The 21,643-nt window shown below is 38.3% G+C and overlaps 2 protein-coding genes across 7 annotated transcripts in view; both read left to right on the forward strand.

The window, feature by feature from the left end:
- Positions 1-8,732, forward strand: part of FAM135A (family with sequence similarity 135 member A) — a 77,867-nt gene extending 69,135 nt beyond the window's left edge. For 4 of the 5 annotated variants that reach the window (XM_057368865.1, XM_057368883.1, XM_057368875.1 and 1 more), the window contains 4 exons: positions 1,776-1,927; positions 2,829-2,939; positions 5,777-5,890; positions 6,579-8,732. In XM_057368865.1, the coding sequence (XP_057224848.1) occupies positions 1,776-1,927; positions 2,829-2,939; positions 5,777-5,890; positions 6,579-6,784 (583 nt within the window). In that variant the 3' untranslated portion in view covers positions 6,785-8,732. Of the gene's footprint in view, positions 1-1,775; positions 1,928-2,828; positions 2,940-5,776; positions 5,891-6,578 lie in introns of those variants that run through there. The other variant, XM_057368896.1, reaches the window with a different exon arrangement.
- Positions 8,733-9,395: 663 nt separating this feature from the next.
- On the forward strand, positions 9,396-21,643 carry SDHAF4 (succinate dehydrogenase complex assembly factor 4). Of its 2 annotated transcripts, XR_008965524.1 has the most exons (4): positions 9,396-11,616; positions 13,945-14,094; positions 15,713-15,906; positions 18,443-18,506. XR_008965524.1 is itself a non-coding variant. In XM_057368909.1 (3 exons), the coding sequence occupies exons 1-3, from the start codon at positions 11,265-11,267 to the stop codon at positions 18,550-18,552; spliced, it is 612 nt and encodes a 203-aa protein (XP_057224892.1). In that variant the 5' UTR covers positions 11,164-11,264; the 3' UTR covers positions 18,553-21,643. The 2 variants fall into 2 exon arrangements, 1 of the variants encoding a protein (XP_057224892.1); XM_057368909.1 differs by lacking the exon at positions 15,713-15,906 and having other exon boundaries at positions 11,164-11,616; positions 18,443-21,643.

The following is a 21,643-nucleotide window of genomic DNA, read 5'->3' on the forward strand; positions in this document are numbered from 1 at the left end:
TGAGTTTCTCATCCCCTTATGACTTAATAAATACTGTCTGAACTATTAGAGAACTGTCAAGAGAATATCTTTGCTAATGTTCATATGTTCTTTAGAGAACGATCTCTTTTACTCAAAAGCAGTTGCATCATACAGATCATCTTCAGGATCAACTCCATTTCTGTGGGCATTTACTTGTTCTTAAAGAAATCTGTAGTTTCATTGTTCTTGTGTGGATTTTATGAGGTACTCTGAGAGAACAGCTTTAAATTTTAGTATTCAAGAGAGCAGCTCAATGTTTTGTTTTGTAAATGCACTGCTATTGTGCTGACACCATAGAGGATACATAATATTTCATTTCAAAATTAGGCAAATATAGCAAGCTGAGGCAAAGAATTACTCATACTCAAGTTATTTTGAAAATCTGGTAGTAAAAGCAAAYGAGAAGAATATACTTACATGCTTAAACTATRTATTATAATGAACAAAAAGCCTTTYTCTGTCATAGAAATGCATTACTATTTCAGAGTTTAGGAATTCAGGGTGGTTTGACCATTGTATAACCAAATGTTTGAATTTTTTTATTTACCTTTAAATTGGCATTTTCTGAGGCAGCGATTCTTGCTTGGGAAGCATTTAAACAGTCAAGTAATCTTTTAGCATTGTATATTACAGATATTAGAGGAATTTGTTTCAGCTACTTTTTTTTTTTGCTACTTTTGTTGAGGATTGTAATGATACAGAGCAAACAGGAAGGATGATCTTACAGGTCTAATATTGTAGCACATATGTCATCCAGCAATGATAATTCTACTATACATAATTTTTGGATGGTTTTCTGTTTTCTTCATGTCCTGGAGATTGCATCTGTAACACAGGAAGGCACTATTTCCTTCTAACTTTGTGAGTCTGGTCCCTGCTATATACTCTTYAAGTCACTGCCTAGTCTGGTGTGGTCCTTATCTTAGCAGGGATCTGTAAACATAAAAACTTTTTTTTTAATGTTTTATAAAAACATAAGAATTGTTTAATTTTCTAGTGTCCATTTTAAATAAGTCTTCTATATAATCTTGGGTATACAATAGCAAGCACCTCAGATTAATATTTATCCTTAGATACAAGAAGCTAGAGTCCCATCCATCTTTCCCTTAAATTGATTAACCAGGGTAACACCTAGAAGTAACATTCTTCTGATAGACACATATTCTTCAATTGCTTGCTAAAGCTGATAATCACTTCTTTTGGTCCAACTGCTAAGAGGTTCTGAGATGTTGCTTCTGTTTTTAAATAATTGGTTCAGTTAAGTAATGGTGTCCCCCCTTATTAGGACTACTTTTGGAATCTGTCTCCATGAGATTGTTTCAGTAATGCTCGCACATTTATGTTGAATGCCATCACATGCCAAAGTAGTGATTTCTTCAGTCATGCACAGCTCATAAAATATTTTCTGAATAGTTGGTGCTAAGGGAAATTAACCCAGAAATAATCTTGGATTGGGTTAAGATCCAAGATGATGGTGAAAGGCTAGTTTGGTTTTGCAGCTTTTCAAAAATGCTGTATAAAATATTTTTGGAGGAGTTCAAAACATCTTTGTAATAAGTTTGTGCAGCTTGAGAGAGATGGACAAACTGTGCCTTTTGTATGACATAAAATATAGGTTCTGAATAGAAACTTTTCATTGATTTTTTTCCTGTGCTCTTCTAGCATTTCATGACACCAGTTTTCTTTTTCTCTGTTAAAAGAAAAAAAATCTGCCTTAAAATTCCGTGTTGTATTGCTTTTTCTTTTTTTAACAGCTTTATTGGACACTCGCTGGGTAATTTAATAATCCGTTCAGTGCTTACAAGACATCGATTTAAGTATTACCTCAACAAACTTCATACCTTCCTGTCTCTGTCTGGACCACATCTTGGTACCCTCTACAACAGCAGTGCTCTTGTTAATACAGGTGAAAAATTACTTTCAGTAGTATAAGTTTAGGGGAAACTTTGTCTTTGAAATTTCATGTGGGCTGCACATTTCTGCATTACTGKGATTATGAGAAACTGCAAATTTCACTGTCATAAGAGAGATGGGTTATAAAAATAAAGTATCAATAAAAGGATGTGCCAGAGATGATTGGCATAAGTATTTTTCAGTATGTTTGGTTCAGGTTTTCTGTTACAGAARAATAAACTCCAGATTTCATCTGTTGAGCTCAATTTTTTTTGAACTGAATTTGAGTGTACTTAATCTGACAAGCAATTAGATAAGRTGCATTAAAATAATTCTGAACTACTAGTGTCTTTTCTCTCTAAAAAATATCTTACAACCTGCAGTCTGTTTCTGCAGAAATGAAAGGCAAGATAGACAAGATTTTCTGAAAAGCCTGTTAGCCACCTGGCTTATTGACTAACAGAGAATACAGCACCATAGAAAACGTTATACTATGGTATTCGTCTGAGAAAATTCTGCTTACTTTTTTCAAGTTACATTTAATGAGTTCAGTTTAGAAATCTGGGAAGTAATGCCTGTTGTTTTTTGAACATCAAAATGTTCTCATATTATATAAATTACTGAAATAGAATGTGTCTGTTCTGACATTATGGTATTTACACTTTTGTGGAAGTTATTTTTTGTGGCAGGCATGTACGTTGGGGGAACTGAAGGCCTTCATGCTTCATTATATAGACAGGAAAGAATAATGAATGAAAATTTAAACTGTTTCTGAGCTTGACAATGCTCACATGAAAAGTAAAATTAACATCTGAGAGGCTAAGTTGTGAACTTTACATATTATACATGTRTTCATTTAATTAGTTTTCATATTTTATTGTGGATCTATAATCATGTTGTACCTAACAATGCAGGACTGTGGTTTATGCAGAAATGGAAGAAGTCTGGTTCTTTATTGCAATTGACATGYCGAGACCATTCTGATCCACGACAGACATTCTTGTACAAACTTAGTAAAAAAGCAGGTAAGATTTGTTAATGCTTCCTCTTAAAGGCAACTCTGTATGAAAGTGAATAGGAAGCCTAAAAAAAAAATAAATTATTTTCAACAAGATTCTGTTTCAGTTTTAATATTTGAGTTACTTTAGTCCTGTATTCTTCAAGTAAAGTAAACAGTAAACCATTTTTGTTGCAGAATTAGGATATTACTTGCAGACTTTCCTTCCCAACTAATGAGCAGACCTTGAGTGCAGCCACTGTACCAATAAATAAATTKGGGATTTTYTTAATRTCTWWYYKWKRRSYWMYYYKKKGSMARKYCAAGTACATTACTATACATTTAGRATTACCTGKTTCTGTATCTGCCTTTCTTACCTATAAATGTAAAATTCTACTTTAGRGTTTTTGCTAACTAGTCTTTTATTATCTCATTAAGATGGTCAAGGAAATCAAAAACTCATTTTCATAAAGRAAGGAGAAATTGTGCTTAGCATAATAGCAAACCCCCAGATTAGATTATTCATACTATATCATTCATACAGTTTTCTCTGTGTTSAGTATTCTTATTTCAGCTGTTGGCCAAGAATGTATTTTGCCAGTGGATAATGTGCCAAGAGGGGGGTAGTTTCCATTAAACATTATACAGTTATTGAGGCTGCATCTGGCAGGTGTTTCTGAATGTGTCAGTCAAGCAGTTGTGGAGTCAGAGATGCTTGTGGTGATTTGTGAAAAATCGGGGTACACTTCTACATCAAAATATTCCTAAGTTGTCACAGCTGGAATTTTRTTAAGAACAGCAGAGTACAAAGATGTGGGCAGGAAAAGACGGGCATATAGCTCTTGAGGTGTTTGAATATAAAATTTACAGGACTTGCAAGAAGCAGAAGATAATAAGGAACAGGAAAAAKCATTGGTAAGATAGGAATATTGATCAAAAATTGATTTTAGAAAAACTTAGGGTTTTCTTTACCCTTCTCTTCCGATTCCATTATCACAAACTGATTTTGTGGATGATGAGGTCACATTTAAGGCTGAACTGGTGTTTAAAGTCAAACTCAATCTATCGTTGTAGTCTGTTTATATTCAAACATTTATTTTCAAAAGAAGTTATGTGAGAAATTACACACTGGGTGCTGAATAAGACTGTGGGACCTCTCTTAACAAATAATCTGATTAATTAATCAGTTTGCTTTAAAATAATTGGTGTTCCATGGTTTTTATGTGGATGTATCTCAGTATCTCAACATGACTAGCACCACTGTCATTTGAGTACTATTATCTGTTGTAGAAATGTGACATATTTTCTGATGACAGACCTTTGTATGACAGGATTTTTGAAATACCTGGATAGCATTGTCTCAAGAGTCACAACGTGCGTTTCAGACTTTGTTCCCCATAAATGGTAGAATGAATATACAAGTTTTTTCTTCCTTACCAAAGCAATTGAAAGAATTGTAATTTGGGCCACAGCCTCATATATCAGCTTGTTTTCAGGTCCCCCAGTGAGTTCAGTGTAAGAGAGAAGGAAAAGTTGGGGGAGGAAGGATAAAGGGATGTGAAAAATTAATAATTTTAGGTAAGGAGAAAAGAAAGTAAGTTTTATGCTTCCCTTGTAGAGAAGGAAGAAAGTTTTCCTTTGAGGGGTGAGTTAACATACTGTATGTACACTGTAGGTGTTGGTGCCTTTAGCTCTTGATATCTGTACAAGGCCTGCTTCTGTCCTCCCATCTCTTCCATCACTCAGTGGGCATACAGCATTGGCTGTGTTTGAGTCTCAGACACAAAGTGAGRGGCGTTTGGGATTCCCCAACCTGCAAAATTCCTCTTTTCAGATTCTCATTGCAGGAATTTGTATACTGGTCTCTATAGGGACTCTACATATAAGTCTTTCCAAAGGTCACTTTAAACCCTAGGGTACATGAAACAGATTGGCAACACTATTGAGAAGTATAGCCCTGATTTTTCAATTTCTGTTGGTTTTTGTAATCATGTAGGAAAATAGGGGTCTAAGATGAAGAAGCATCTGCTGCTGTTTAATATTAYGTCTTCTCTGGACATTGGCTTTGCATCTATGAAAATCCCTAAGGCAGCAACAATGAAAACTTGCTGTGGATCCAGCAGGTGATGTTTTGAGGGTCAAAGTCTCAGCTTTGTGGCTTGTGGCTCTAGATTTCAAATTTGCCAAAGAACATACCTGTTAAACACATCATCCTGTTCTTAGCCCCAGAATGGATGAAGAATAGGTAAACAGGAAAACTCACTTATCTGTGAAATACCTGCTATACCTCCTTTGCTCCTACTGATTTTGAAGTAGGAAGTCTGGGGTTAGTTATAAAGGTTTAATTACACTTGAGGGGTTGTGTTGGGTAGGTCCTGCACCTGTGCTCAAGTTGGCTAAACCTTACAGTGAGGCAGTGTCTAATAGAGGCACCTGCACTAGCTGGGCTGTGTCATGTATGTGTTGGTTCTAGGCAGGAATTCTAATGCAGTTGTTGTCTGAAACGTCAGTGAAGACAAGGCACCATCCATCTTTAGGTATTTTTAAGTGATGTGGAGGCTTTTCTCTCTCCTGTATAGCCAGAAACCAACCACTGTATTCGTAAGAATCAGTGTGAACCATACTCAGTTCAATGGGAAGCTACAACTGAGCCATGGCAGTGTGTGTTAAATATGTATGGAGGAAAGGTTGGTACCAAACATCTCGTTATTTTGTAGCTCAACCTATTGTAATTGATTTTTCTGCCTTTTTGTGCAAGATGTTGAAATAAATTAGCGCCAGATTTCAGTTGTAAACTGTTCTATTATTCTGTAGTAATAAATCAAGGGATTTGCTATAAGTGATACCTTTTCCCTTTTCTCGTAGGTCTTCATTACTTCAAAAACGTTGTGTTAGTAGGATCTTTGCAGGATCGTTACGTTCCTTATCATTCTGCTCGCATTGAGATGTGTAAAACAGCTTTAAAGGATAAACAATCAGGTAATAAATACCCTGCAAAATAAACAAATGGCTCAGGTTAAAACCTCACACGTATTAATCTCCTCCCATTTAATTTTGGGTGCTTAACTGGGACGCCCCTCTATTAGGTGTTTAGAAATTCTGGGCTTACTTTGTAGTAGTAGAGAGAAAAAATCTGCGTGGGGGCTGAATTGCTTTCTGTATCTGTCCTGTTCTGTTACATGCAAATGTAGAAGAGACTGAATAAGTTTCTAGCTTACAGACTTTGCTGAAAGTTAAGTGAGATAGACAYAGCCCTTGATGCACTATGCCATGAATTGGGAGGACAAATAGCTTTGAGTTTTGAGGATAAAAAATTGTAGCATCAAGCCCTGGGCTGTATTTAGTTGTGGCTTAATAGTAGCACTGAAAAAARGTAATTTTTCCACAATCAGTTAGGGTCAGTTGTTGTATTTACTGTTAAGACATCCTAGCACAATTGTWTTCTGGTATTAGATGTTAACAAGTAACTTCTACATAATGTAATAAATTAATACTGATCAGTACTTTCTCACTATAAATATACAAATACTAAAATGCATAGCTTCAAATTATTTTTTTAACATTTCTAGAGGAAATTACATTCTAGAATGTATTCATTTTGAGTTCAAGGTCAAAGAATTGTATTTGTTTCTGGCAATTCACACAGTACTTTTCTTTTCCTCTACAGGACCAATTTATGCTGAAATGATCCAGAACCTGCTTCTGCCAGTTCTTCAAAATAAGGAATGTAATTTGGTTCGTTATAATGTAATTAATGCATTACCCAATACAGCGGATTCTCTCATAGGGAGAGCTGCACACATTGCTGTTCTTGATTCAGAAATATTTTTAGAAAAATTCTTTCTTGTTGCTGCCCTAAAATATTTTCAGTAGAGAAAAGCATTGTAAGAGACTTGGTTATTACCTCATTAACAGATGAATTCAGATAATGTGTGGTGTTAAAGTATAGCTGCAGCTGTATTTTAAGAGATATTTATACTTTTTATATGGAAGATAATTTATATCATCCACACTTAGGGCTTTTTAACATCAACTTTACTTTCTAGATAATGTGACTGTGCAATATTTTTTTATTTTGTTCTTTTTACTTTTCTATTACTTTTTCTTAATTTTGGGTACCTAATTATTTGGAGATTAAAGCACAGTGTGTACTTTTGTTTGGTTGGCTATTGGCTCTCAGACAACAGAAGTCAATGTTACTTGGCTACGTTTTACAAGAGGCTTTAGATGCCAAAAATAAATTGGATTTTAAAATTCTAATAATGTCTTACGTGTTCAGTTGTCGTATTTTAGCAYTGTAGGAAGTTTAACTGGAAACACAATGAGCTGCTAAAATACTGGATATTTGAAAATGACTATATCTGCTACAGCTTAACAGTTTTCTACAAAATCATTACTGTCATTGTTAAACACATTATGCCTGTGGGAATATATTTTCTACTAATCTCAAAAACATGGTAGTTTACATACTCAAATTTTATTACTGGAAATTTTGTTTTCAGAAGCAAATGGCAACTAAGGATTTTTGAATGTTCARTGATAGCTGCCTTCAAATAATTGGGGTTTTGCAAACTGTATTAAGATGGTTCCTTACTCTGTCAGTTCTTCAGATGAACATGGACAACTTTACATGGACTTCCTTGTATGTACTTAAAATAAGTAAATGTTATAAATTTCTGCAATACTTTTATGAACYTAAGCAATTTTTAAATATTGTTAAAAATGTTTTATTGACTATAAAGTATTGTAAATATAAATCAATACATCTTCAAATGAGACAATATTGTAAACTTTACCTGTTTAGTGACACAGATAAAATGTTTTTGATATACAGGAATGTTAAAGGTCTATTGACTTTCTACTGGTGCTGAATAGCATTGTTTGGTTTCTCCTTCCTTCCCTTTTCTCCTTTTCAAACAATAATTCACTAAAGGTGGAGGAAAAGAGTTACATGTGCATTCACTAATTGTACACTAATTGTAATGAACATTTTTTGAAAAATATAAATTTGTTGTATAATGCATGTTTATTTTTAGCATTGTGTTATTACATCTGGTGTTAATAAAATGAACAAATTACTCTAATGAAAGCAATTAAAGAAACGGAAATGTTCTGCTAATTACYAAAATTCTGGGGAGGCTTTTTAATATATAGTTAATAATTTTGTACTTTTGAAATGAATATAGCAATAATAGTTTATAATGAAGTGATTTTGCGTTTGATATGGAATGTTGCATAATAGTCTTTGTACTATGGGGGGTGTTCCCTGTAACTTACAGTATGCTCAAATGAGCATCTACAGTTCAGCAATGTATACACTGGAAAGAGTATTTTATTAGAACTGTATGAGGCAAATATTATAACACAAAGGTACCTTTAATACATTTTCACTACACGAATGCCTATTTTTATTAATAATTTTGTAGTATGATGTTGCTGCTAAGCTCTAAATGTTTAAATTATGTTCTGGTATCTCAATTGTCTTTTTATTTAACAGTGTTACAGTATTTGGCTACTGGCTTAACTTGGAGTATCTGCTTAAGGGAGCTAAAGTTACAAAATATTCCTTKATTCACAATGAGGACTTGAAATTGCTCGTAGTAAACAAATATTTAGATGGTCCTATCACTATTGAAAAATGTCAGTCTGGCTTTCTGTCTCTGGAATTCTGAAAGTGTAACACATGCTTTTGTGATCAGAAAGGCAGACATATCCTGGCAGAAATAGCCACTGGTTGGTTTTGGGTTGTTTTTTTGTTTGTTTTTGTTCTTGTTTTGTGGGGGGGTTTTGTGATTTTTGTTGTTGTTTTTTTGGGTTTTGTTTRGTTGSTTKGTGGTTTGTTGGTTTTSTTTTTGTAACAGTAGATCCCATCCATTTAAGGCAGCCTAAATAAGTTTGTTCTTCAATGAAAATGGATGGTGCAGGAAATCTTGTGATATTTGCATGTAAGTTTATCGAGGAACAGGGCAAATTAAGAGAACATTAAATTCATTCTCTTTTCCCTACTTTTTATTGTCTAGTGGTCTGGTAGCCCTCTCAGTACTGTAGCTTTTATGAGRACTGTTTGACATCCCAAAGTCTCAAAGGAATGTGCTGTTAGACAGTAGAGAGAGCATGATGACCCCAATATGTCCTTAAAGCACAGGAAATTCATATTTACTTACAGACTGTATGGTCACTTGCAGTTGCTCTCTGAATAACACATGCAGCCTGGGATGTTCAGGGCAACTGTGCATGTGTTGCATGGCATGTTCCTCCTTTTCCCACATTTTTCTGCCTTCTCCTTCCTMGACAGAAAAACACACTTGTGTTTATGCAAGTCAGTATCATGTGATGCACTAGCAGCTGTAAAGTGCTCCATCTCACCACTCTCCTGTTTGAATGAGAGCTTCATCTTCCTTTAGCAGTAGTGACCTCTCCTTTATGCAGGTATCCTACAGTTGCTTGAAAGAGAATTATGCTGCTTACAGAATAAGAGGTAAGAATTGAGGTCTTAACATTCCTTTTTAGAACTGTCAGTCTCTTGCTCCCTGAAGGAAGTAGGCTGGTAGTTATTTCAAAAAGTTCTCAGTGATACTATTAGGACATCACTGCATAAAATGACAGTGTCTGAACTTCTGTTTGCATGTAGTGTATGTAAATTAATTCCTTGGGTTGTGTTTGAGCCGTTGATAAAARTTTAACTTTCTGTTCCTGTAGATCCAGGAATTGCTACTACTTTGGAAAAAGAGCTAATGTAATACTGACAATCACCAGGCTTTGCAGCAGAGCCAAGAGATTTTGCATTGATGGAAAACTTACTTTGTAACTACCAAACAACCTTGTTTCCAAGCCAATTTTATTAACTCTGCCCTGACCAGATGTGGTTGTTCAGATAACCAAGGTTCTTGACGTGGTGTCAGAGGCAGAGGGGGCATTTAGGTAATATCAGTACTTGCTGCCAGGGCAGTGCTGGTTGTGGTGCTTTTCAGATAGCCCCCAAGACCGGTACATTTGGCTTATCTGAACTGACCTGCTGCCAGCTTTGTGCTARCTGTAAGTCTTTATTCCCCACTTTTTAGAATAGCAAAGCTAAATACAGTATTGTGTCGTCTCACAAAGCAAGCTGCAGTGCAAGAGAGAAGTGATCACTAAACAGAGGAAGGARAACAAGAAAAGAAAACATTCAATCACAAAATAGAAAATTCATGTGGTGTATGCTGCATTTGTTTTTACCAATGTTCAAATTTACTGCCTCCTCACACAAAAGATCCAGAAATAAATAATTCAGGAGTTAGAAGTGAATTTTGCTTTTTTACAGCTATACAATAAATAAAGATTAGAAATATGTTTTGAAGGCAGTTAATTTTTAGGTGGATAAACAATACCTCATTAATCATTCATTGGTATTTCATTCTGACCATTTGATTTTCGACATGTATGCATGTGTGTATGATGTATGCATAAATGTATGATTTCTCATGGATTGTGTGAAGCTATTTAGGAGCAGAGCTTACTATTACTTGTAATGTGTGTCTGCAGACAGCTTGGTAARAGTTTTTTTCAGGGAAGGCTTTTATGTTAGTTTTTACTGTATTGAACATGTAAACTAAGTTCTTGAACTATGACAAAATCTGTTTGAGTTTTTTTCTTGCTGAGCAGAAGAGCTTTTTTTTTCTGCATTCATCTTTACTCTTTCTACCTAGAGGCCCAGCATTTTGTTGTTAAAATAAAGGAAAGGGTTTGCATTATTTTCAGTCTCTAATGTCTAATTAACCATGTTATAAAAGGCTGACTGAGAAAATGTCACTCATAAGGCAGTCAGTTAAATTTAATCACTTTYRGTGTGTAGGCATCACCAGATGTAGCACAGTAAACTCCAGGGATTGCTGCTGCTCTTAATTTACCAAGATTTACTTTCTTAAACCTTTCAAATGTGAACACAAAATGCCAAGTTATCTTCTGCGGTTTATCTGTGGACAGAGTGAATTCTGTTTTATGTAAGAACAAGGTTAGCTGGAGAAGTTTGAAGAGTGACAAAAAGCGAATTTTGCCATATTCAAAACATTAACAGTAGCTAATTAACTGAAGGTCCACTCCATGAACAGAGATTTACTTATCCCAGGGTTAGATTTATACTGAGTGTTAAAAACAGCTTCACGTTAAAACTGTGAAATTGGAAAGATGTCGTCTGAAAGCACTGTCTGTACACCACTATGGTATTAGYCCAGGCTGTTACACAAAGACTGCTTAGGATATGTATTATTTGAAGAATATACATATTTTAATTATTAAAGAAAAAAAGAAACAAACAAAAAAAAATTAAAAAACCAAACAAACCCTAACTGGACTGCAATACACATTGTGGGGGGAAATGGGTTCTTGCAGTGCTAAACTCTTCACTGCATCGAAGAAGGAAGACGACTTTGCTCCAGGTTTGGCGACGGGTGGAGAGAAGAGTGACAGCATATTTCTCGGTCAGCTCTGTGAGCCCGTAGCTGCCTTCATCGGGACCGTGGCTCCGTTTAGCGGAGTCAGGGAGCAGCCCAGGGCACGGAGGTGTTCCGAGGCCGCTGAGACAGCTCCGAACCGGAGCCGCGTTCGCTGCCCTCCCCCGGCTGCAGCCTCCGCCGCCGTGGGCGCCTGCGCGGCCGCGCTGCCCGCCCCGCACGGCTCGGTGCCGGCCATGGCTCTGCGGCTGCTGCGCGGCGCGCCGGGGGCAGCGAGTAAGAGGCGGGCGGGAGTGAGGGAGGGCCCGGTCGGTGCCGCAGAGGGCTCCCCGGCTCCCCGTGCCCTTCCTGCCGCAGGGAGGGCGAGCGAGGGGAGAGGCGGGCGCTGCTGGGACTGCCGGCGCTGGGGGGGCTGGAGAGCGCCCAARATGGCGGCGGGTGAGGGCTGTGAGATCCGCCGCCTCCTCAGCCCGGGGGGCTCTGCGGGCCGCGGGCTTGCACAGCTTCCCCCACACTCWCCATTTCCCTACAGCTTCTCTGCTCTTCCTCCCTTCCTCCCTCCACCCCGTCCCCCCTTATAAATATTCTCCCCTACATTGCAAACCTATTGCTACCGGGCCTTTTATTGCACAGGTTTTATTGTCCAGTCGTCGCTGCGTACTTTTAAAGGGCAGGAAAATGTTAAACAGTGGTAGAATAGCTGGAGGGAGCATGCTGTGGTCCTGGAAGTTACTGCTCCGTTCCGTTCGCCTGAGGAAATTGAGGTGGTTTGTTTATGCAGGAGTAAGGCACCCTGGATAGCAAACTGTCCCACAGGCCTCAGCTTGGGCAGGTGCTTCCCTCTCCATCCAGAGCTGAGGTTCTGTGATGCTATTGATACAATGCTCCTAAAACAAACCTGTATGGAAGAGCTGTTTAAAAGTTGTTGTTAGATGTTTGTGCTCTATTTGGCTGTCAGGTTCATGGCAAGATGTGGCTGATGCTCTAATCCTCTGAGCATCCGGATGTGTGCCCAGCTCTCGCTGCATGGATGGCTTTGTTACGATAAATCACAGTCTGTGGGCCGCTTCAAAAGATGGGATATTGCAGTGCAGCAACTTTAAAGGCTTGGAATTTTCAACTTCAAGTTCAATTATATAATTAATAAATGGGAGGGCTTTGTGACAGCSTGTAAAGGAGGAGGGAATCARAGATCAGTTTGTATAATATGGTTCACTGATGAAGTTGATGGTTCATGTTATCTTTTTCAGAGATACTTCATRTTTAACTTTTATCACTTGTCTGTCAAGAAGAGTATATTTTGGTCAAGAATATCAAGTAAATCCATCAAGGAAAATGGATTTTGCCTGTTCTCTGGTGACTGAGATAATCGATTTCATGCTAGTACCTAATTCTGACTTTTATTTGAATTTGGACTAGAATACCAATTATAATTTAATTTTCTAGCTAGCTTCTCTTTTAGCTTACTAAAGAAYGACAAGAAGCTTGGCAGGAGTAGGAAGACCCAATGTTTGCAACAGATTAGATCCTTTACTGTTGGTAGTTTGCTATGTCACGCTTAAAACAAAAAGAAATCCTTTGGGGTATTGGCACCAGTTGGCAGATGTAATACAGTTTCTGTGGCTGTAGGGTTTGATATTAAAGTTGTGGTATTTTAAAGTAAATGAATATGCAGATTCTGGAAATACATGTGGTTTGTTGGTTGGTGTATATTTAGGTGAGTCAAACTGACACTGCTTGAGAAGGCTTCCTGGTTCAGTCTCCTCAACAAGGTAGAATAGTAGTTCTTTCAGGTACTTGCCCCCAGCTGTTACAGGGAGGATTTCTGTTTGAATCTACCTTCTAAAGAAATGTCAGAGCTGCTTTAGGYGCATGTCCATAGCCAAAATATTTTTAGTGGATAGTTTATGCTCACTATGGACATTTGGCTTCTTAACCAAAATGTTAGTAGGACTTTAAAGGAAAAAAGTTAATGCATTTACTAAAAAGCATTTGCATGCAGTTACATAACTGAACTTAAACATGCTCAAAGTTTTTCCTGCTTTTGACTACCCGCTGAACTGTTTTACTGCCCTAAGGGAAACCCAGTTGTCCTCTACCAACATTCTGGAAAACCTGTTACTAAGGGAGCAACGTTTTATTTTTTCAAACTTTCCTTTGGGAAAGCAGAAGTTTTTTTCTGACTGAAAAGCTGCTGGAAATGAGCCAAGACCTGGAAATCAGCAGGTTTGTTGGGGGAGGTTAGGATTTCTCCCGGAAAACAGAATGTACTAGTCTATGCTAGCATAATTACTATTTAAGAGTCTAAAATACAAGAAAGTATCAGCAAGGATAAGTTCAAGCAGTTTAAAATACACTGTTCATGTGAACTGAGTTACACAACCRACCGTTTTGCCTACATGTGTTTCTAGGGCCAAAAATTATCTGTGCTGATTTCTTAGGTATTCATTAGTTAAAGGTTAAATAATTTTTTGAGTTTGTTTTCCTGACCTCCACTCTCTCATTCCTGAAGTAGGTTTTTTTTCAGAGGTGCTCTGCACAGTGAGGGAGTTACTCAGTGCTAAACTCCCACATTTATGCTACATGTGTCCCTTTGCTTGATAGAGTCATCACTCTGCCTCTTGCGGAGCAGCTCCAGCTCTAAGACAGGAGGAAGATCTGAACCTGCCAAGCAGCCACTTAAGAAACCAAAGTTACCAGTAGGTCGGTTTGATGAACCAGAAGAGACCAGTGTAGAGAAGGAACCCCTGGAAAGTAAGTAATGTTTTACAAAATTGAAAGCTGTGTTTTAAAGGCRAGACTCTGAGGTGCTGTGCTGTGTCATTTTCAGATGACAGGTATTTAGCTCTCTTTCAAATCCTTTTCTAAGCTTTCTGATTCTGAAAAAAGAAACCAAGCGGCAGGGTAATAAGCACAAGGTGCAGTGCAAGATGCACCAGGGAAGAAGTCTTAAGAGCAACCGTGGTAAAACATTGCAAAAAGTCACCCGGAGAACCTAGCATTCTTCTGCTCTTGGAGATAGGCAAATTTGCCTGGCTRTCCTGACCTAGTACCAGCCCTGCCTTGAGCAAGGGCGGGGATCATGTRTGTGCCAAAGGTGCCTTCCACCACAAGCCATTGCATGATTCAGAGAAATGTAGCTGGCACCAGCAACTTTGTATTATTCAAAATATCTGGTCACTTCTTAGTGAGCGAAGTATTTCCAATTCGTGCTGTGTTTCATGGCCAAGATTTCTTAATTTTGCAGGTAGTGTTTTGAAATTGAAACACTTGATACTGAGTTTACTGAGCACCTTGGTGGAGCCTGGGCAGACCTAATGACCTGTTGCYATTCATGTTGTGTTCTGGTGACCTCAGTGGGACCTCATGTAGAGAATGTGACAAGATTGAGGCACARATACATCACTGCTCAACTAAATAGGAGCATACCCTTTTTTTGTCAGATGGGAAAAGGAATCTCTTTCTTCTTAATTAACCATCTTCACTGAACTAAAAGCGATAATCATGCTTTCTGTAACTCACCATTGAGTGATATTCTGCTGAAGTTCACCAGTAGCAATAACCCATGTTTATCTCTTTTGAGGTCTCTAGGACAAACTTTTTAATACATCAGTAGATTACTATAAATGTTCAGGTGAAAAAATGACTGAAAAATCATAGAACAATAGAATGGTTTGGGTTGATCAGGCCCTTAAAGATCATAAAGTTCCAACCCTCCTGCCATGGGCAGGGACACCTTCCACTRGACCAGGCTACCCAAAACCCTGGCCTTAAACATTTCTGTGGTTGGGGCATCCACAGCCTCTCTGAACAACTTGTTTCAGTGCCTCACCACCCTCACAGTTAAAATTTTTTTCCTAATAGCTAATCTAAACCTACCCTCTTTCATTTTAAAGCAATTCCMCCTTGTTCTGTCACTACATGCCCTTGTAAAAAGTCCTTCCCCTTTTTTATAGGCCTTCTGCAGGTGCTGGAAGGCTGCTAAAAGTTCTTCCCAGAGCCTTCTCCAGACTGAAGAAGCCCAATTCTCAGAGTCTTCCCTCAGTCTGTATTAATTGGAGAGGTGCTCCAGTAATGTTATTGTCTTAGTGGCCTTCTCTGGACTTGTTCCTACAGGCCCGCATCTTTGTTGTTTTGGGGGCTCCACAGCTGAATACAGCACTCTGGGTGGAGCTGAATACAGCACTCTGGGTGGGGTTTAGGATTTTTATTTTTTTAAAAACAAATTGTTAAGATAAAAGAGCTTAGAAAGAGGCAATGGAAGGAATAGCTATAAACTATTTGCAACAAATTAAACATAAACACATGAACCTTCATTAATTAAACATTAATGGGTTGATTAAATTTTTTCTTTTCATTTTTCTGTATACAGAATATATTCTGCCTTACCATGTAAACAGGAAGCCAGGTCTGAAAGCACTAACATCCTGGGGAAAAGAAATACAGACTGATCTATAGTCTCCAAAAGGAAGGCAGCAGAGTGTCCATTGGAAGCAGAATTTCCTTCGTCTGTAGTACTTCATGAAATCCTTCAAACGTATTAATGAGCCCATCAGTACAGAGCTGGTAATTGCTTCAATTCTTGGGATGTAGTCTTCTTGGATAAACTTGGATAAAATAATTTCCCAAGTTGGATGTGMTACTGTTTCACAAAAGCATTGCCACAACCTCCAGAAAATTAAAAAGTAGCGTAGCTGTCRCATCTCTCAGAGGCTCCATATTCAACCTCCAAGCAAGCCAGTGCCAAGCATAATTCAGTCCCTGAGGATGTGCCCCTTATTTATTTCCATAAGGCCACCAGGGTTGAATCATAGCAGCATAAAGATGAATCATTCCTGACATTCATTTAAGAAACTGATCTTCTTCCACCTCAGAATCCTTAATTTCATATCCAGAATCCTCAGATACTCTTCCACAGAAGTCCCCTCTTTCCATACAGGGTGAAATAGCACCTTTTGTGCAGTAGTGCCATAAAAAGGTCTCCGAGTCCGTGTAATTCCCCAAGGCCACCACAGCCATTGGGAAAGCTGCATCATGATGAAAACCTACTTCTGCTTCCCCTTCTTACACAAATTTCTCCACAAGTTTGTTGTTATATTATTGTATTAGAGTATCATCATTCTTGTGTTATTAGAATCATCTCCAAAAGGATTGCATGCAATTTCGGGTTGTGGCTCACTTGAGAACTAACTCACAGTTGGAGTCACTGTGTAAGCAGCTGTTAAATTCTTTTTATTAACTTACCTTAATTCAGGAAAATCTGCCATCACTGCTTCRTATAAAATATGCATAATCCACATCTTTTGTTCTTTGCTTATTCCAGGTTTGGAGAAAGACTTAAGGTTTCTTTAGTTGCACCTGAATATTTTTTACATGTAACACCAGCAACAGTTTGCAAACTGCCTGTTGTGTTATTAGGAAAAATCTTCAGGAGTTGAAGCTGAATGTTGGAATTCCCACTGCTCTGTAGCTGTTGTAGAGAAATCTTTTGAGCCTCTGCTGTCAGCACATCAGTAGTACTTTGATACTGGGATGATGATGTACAAAATAATATTAGTTGCATTTGTGCTCCTTGTACTGACAGAAGTGCTCAAATACTGACATTTCTTTTCCTGGTCTGCATGAGTTACAAAGAGGCATCCTGGTTTGTYATCCTCTATAGCCCGTAGCTACATGAGTTTCCCTCCATCACTTTTCCTTTTGTCCACTTTCCAAAATCTATGTTGTCTTTTCTCATCTTCAACCCTGCACCTCATTACATACAGCAGGGTTGAGTTAGGGGTATGACTGAGGGAGTCCCAAGTTATCTGTATATATGGAAAGCCCTGGAGAATCAGTATGGCAAGGGGCATGTGGGGTACTGTGAGTTTCTGGGAGCCCCACAGTCCAGTGCATGRTGAGACTCAGCCTAGGATAGTGCTGTGCCAACAAGTAGTTTGTGGCTTGGTGGCCYGAATTAACTTCAGGAGATGGTCTTGAGTAAAGGTGCACTGAGTAATGTAAYAATGTTGGCTGAGGTGCAGAAAGCTCTCTGGTTTTTAGGAAAGTAGCATGAGCTTGCAATGTGATTCTCTTATGTAGCAGAGTAGGGGGCGTTGTATAAAAACCCAGATATGATCTGGCAGTGTGTGATTGCAGCCCAGAAAACCAACCAAATCGTGGGCTGCATCAAAAGCAGAATGGCCAGCAGATTAAGAGAGGTGATTCTCCCCCTCTTCTCTGCCCTCATGAGACCCCATCAGAAAGGCTGCATTCAGCTCTGGGGTCCTGAGCACAAGAAGGGCATGGACCTGTTTGAATGGGTCCAAAGGAGGGACACAAAGATGATCAAGGGGACAGATCATCTCTYCAACAAAAACAGGCTAAGAGGTGAGGTTGGTCAGCCTGGAGAAGRCTTTGGGAAAGTCTGATTGTGRCCTTCCAACACCTRAAGGGGGTTTAGTCCCTTAAGGGRGTTTATAAAATGGAGGCAGGGGGAGGGAGTTTTCTTACAAGCAGATAATGACAGGACAAGGAGCAATGGTGCTAAACTGACAGAGGGCAGGTTTGGTTTAGATGTTAGGAAGAAATTCTTTACTGAGAGGGTGGCGACACACTAGAACAGGCTGCCCAGTGAAGCTGTGGATRCCCCATCCCTGAAAGTGTTAAAGGCCAGCTTAGATGGGTCAACATTCAACTTGGATGTTTTAAATAAAAGACTAATAGAATATTGACTAAAATTCARGTTAAAACAGAGTGCTTAAAAATTAGAGCCCTAAACAAAGTGACTTGGAGTTTTAGGTTTAGTGAACATAGGTACAGCATACCTGAATGAWCCAAGTTCTGCTTTGAGAAACTCTGGTGCTTTAGTGCCTCTGGACATTGACTTGCCTCTTTAATTGCATAGCTGAATATGATCATACATGATGCTGATTGTAGTCAAAGAACCTGGAATTACTTTTGTAGGAYTCTGGGAAATGTTTGACTCAACGTTGTCTTTCAAAACAAAAAAGAATTTATCTTGTATTTGAAATTGAAACTAAAAAGAAAACGTCMTAAATGGTGACATCTTTATATTTGTCAACAGTATAGAAATTTTAATGAACTTTTCCTGTTATTTTAGAATTCCCTGATGGAATCAATCCTACYACAAAAGAGAGGGGTGGACCTAGAGGCCCTGAACCTACACGTTTTGGAGACTGGGAGMGAAAAGGACGTTGTATAGATTTCTAATATTTAATTGTCTGTGTTGCTAATAAAATATTCCTGGTTGTTGAAAAGTATAATGCACAGAGAAAAWCTCACCTGGATTTGTTGCGGAGCTTCTTGTTTCTGTCATTTTCTGAGCAATACAATGTAAATAAACACTGCAGCTCCGATGATGAAACTGTTAGTGGCTCAATGTCTGCCTGATCTTCAATGCTGTTTACACTGTGCAAGTACAAATGCAAGTACAGTGRTGTGAAATTGATAATCAAGAGCTTWTTGAGATGTATAAGGGCTTGTATTTCTTTATAAACATAAATATTTAYGTGGAGGTGTGAAAGTGTTGAAAGAGCTTTGCACTTCATGAACTACATTCATCAGAAGTAGGGCCATCTCTGGGGAGATGAGTAGGTCACTGATTCCACATAGTGGTTCCCTATTAAAAGCCTCTTTACTCAAGAGCCTTCCCTTCATCCCCAATGCAGTGGGTTTGGGTGTTTTTTCCTGTTTGTTGGGAAAGGATGGTTTTGATTGAGGACTGTAAATAGCACAGTGGAAATGGAAGCTTAATTTGGAGAGGGTCAGCTCTTGATTGTGAGTAGTGTAGAGGTGCTCTATTTGCAATGCTACACTGTTCTTTATCACCTGTCTTCTTCATGCTATTTGCATTTTCTTTTGTGAATGGAGGTGTTCTTTTGCACATGGGCTAAATGCTGCTTGGGAAAAATACAGCATTACTTTATGAAACCTTATGATCAATGGGGAAAAATTTTATTAGATGATACAAAATGGCAGATCTTAAAACTAAGTTATATGGCATCAAACTAAATAATTTGCAGTCAGACTGAGCTAATTTCTTCAATCAAGAATTTTCCTAGCCATAAGATTTGGAGTAGTAGTAGAGTGCAAATCTGCCACTTGTGTGGKTACTTTACTAATGAGAGTAAGTTGTCATTATTGAAATGTGTGAACATGTGCTCTATTTCTGTGCAAGTTCTTTTTGATAGCCTGAATAAATGTATCTTCTCTAGTCACAGAATCAGCAAATGGTGTGGGTTTTGCGTTACTCTGGCTCTGTGTGGGTTTTGCCCAGCTTTGCATTTGCATGGTTTAACTAGAGCATTGAAGTTTGTTGGTCCTGCCACAAATCTGTGCAGCCTCCCTAAAACTCCTTGACTGGCGGACAGTGGGGGAGCTCCTTGTTGAAATCTGACAGTTTGTGTATCCAGTGTCTGTGTTACGGATATAGTCTTGTTCTAGTTGTGAGTTTGGATGTTTGTCTCACTGTCTGATTCCCTACAAAAATACTTAACCTGTTCAGTTATAGGTTTATCAACCAAATACCTCACTGACAAGCAAAATGAGATTAACGAAAACCCGTTTATCATAAAAGGTGTTAGCTAGTGGTAATTGTATTTTGAACCTTCAAATTCTGCAGCATGGTTTGGATATTGGAAAACTGGTTTCTATTTAACTCATTCTAGTTTCCCTTCTGTACTGTGACAGATCTTCCCAAAATCTATTGACATTTTCAGTTACCTAAAGATAAGCTGGGTCAGCTATCTTTAATACATGCTATTTGTTAAAATAGTTATTTCTAGTAATGTTTTGCCTTTTCAATTGCTGATGGATTGGAAAATACTTCCTCACACAATACACCACCTTTTCAAATGGGAAGTGGAAACTTTAATTGGAAACTTTCRCTTTTTTTGCATCATTATTAATAGGCTTAACATCTTTATTTGAGAAGAGGCAATAAAATACTGCAGTTATTTTTTTATTCTAAATGTTCTGCATGCATTGTTGCATGGCTTCATTATCTTCTCGTACCAGGTTTTGCCCTTCCAGCACATACTCCATGAAATGTTTTACCTAGTTCCACTTCTTGGCATTCCTGATTTTCAAATCTAATTGCTTTCTTCAGCACTAACTGCAGCTGCACTCCTCCCTGGATGCAGGATTATGCTGTTTTGATTTAGCATACAAGGACCTGGTCTCACATTCCCATCATTTTCCTTACATTTCATTTGGTTATATTCAGTCTCACTCAGCTTTGTGATTAAGGGCTGACCTGAGTGCTGTCCAGGCTCCTGCTTGTCTTCTTTTGGGCTGGTGATGACTGCTGCTGTCAGAGCCACAGGCAGGCAGGAGCTCAAGCAGGTCCTAGGCACTCCATGCCAGTATCCATGAAATACCTGGATTTGGAAGATAAGTCTGAGAGCACAATCATCTGTTCCAATAGGACAGTATCTAATAAAGGGAGGGACTTTGCTTTCCTTCAAAAAAACAGAATTACAAAATAATTTAGGTTGAAATAAACCTCTAAGATCAGGTTCAGCTATTAACCCAGCACTGCCAAGTCAACCACTAACTCATGTTCCTGAGTGCCACTTCTACACATCTTCCAAATACCTCCAGGGATGGTGACTCAACTCCGGGCAGCCTGTTTTAAGCTTGACAGCCCTTTAGTTGAAGAAATTTTTCCTAAAATAAAAAGGCTGTTATAAATAGCTGACAAGGAATTGGTGCATGGGAAATAGAGGATACCACTTCAGTCTTGAGCAACGTCAGGCCTTTTTTACCACCTCCCAGGCTGATGCCAGTAACAACCAAGTATTTGCTGAGCATGCTTATGGAATGTATCAATAAAACATAGGAAACTGAACATTTGGGCTAAATGATATATAAGAGTCAGAGAGTGAACACCAAGGGGTCCTCTTACATCGTCTGGCAATCTGGCATTTACCAAAAACGGAGCCTTGGGCTCCAGTAATAATTRAGCACAAAATCCTATGGTGCTGCAAAGTCCCTTGTGGTACCTGTCAAAAGCAATCATAGTTGGAATGTAACAAATTATRCAATAATACTGTAGGGTATAAATGGTCATTTCTTTGTTTTCTTGCAGTGCCTGCAGTTAGAAAAGCAGCACTTGAGCACTTTTTTGGAACTGCCTTTCTGTTCTTCCCAAATAATTACTATTAGCAATTCACTGGAAGTTAGCATTAGGGTAGAAAATGGCTGGGGGCATTAGCTATTAGATTAGCCATATATATATTTTTATTATAAATAGTGATTGAATCTTTTTTTAGCTCTTTTTGTTAGTATAAACTGAAAAGCA

The sequence above is a fragment of the Malurus melanocephalus genome, unplaced genomic scaffold (genome assembly GCF_030028575.1).
Source record: "Malurus melanocephalus ecotype Western Australia unplaced genomic scaffold, MMel_1.1 scaffold_4, whole genome shotgun sequence".
NCBI lineage: Eukaryota > Metazoa > Chordata > Aves > Passeriformes > Maluridae > Malurus > Malurus melanocephalus.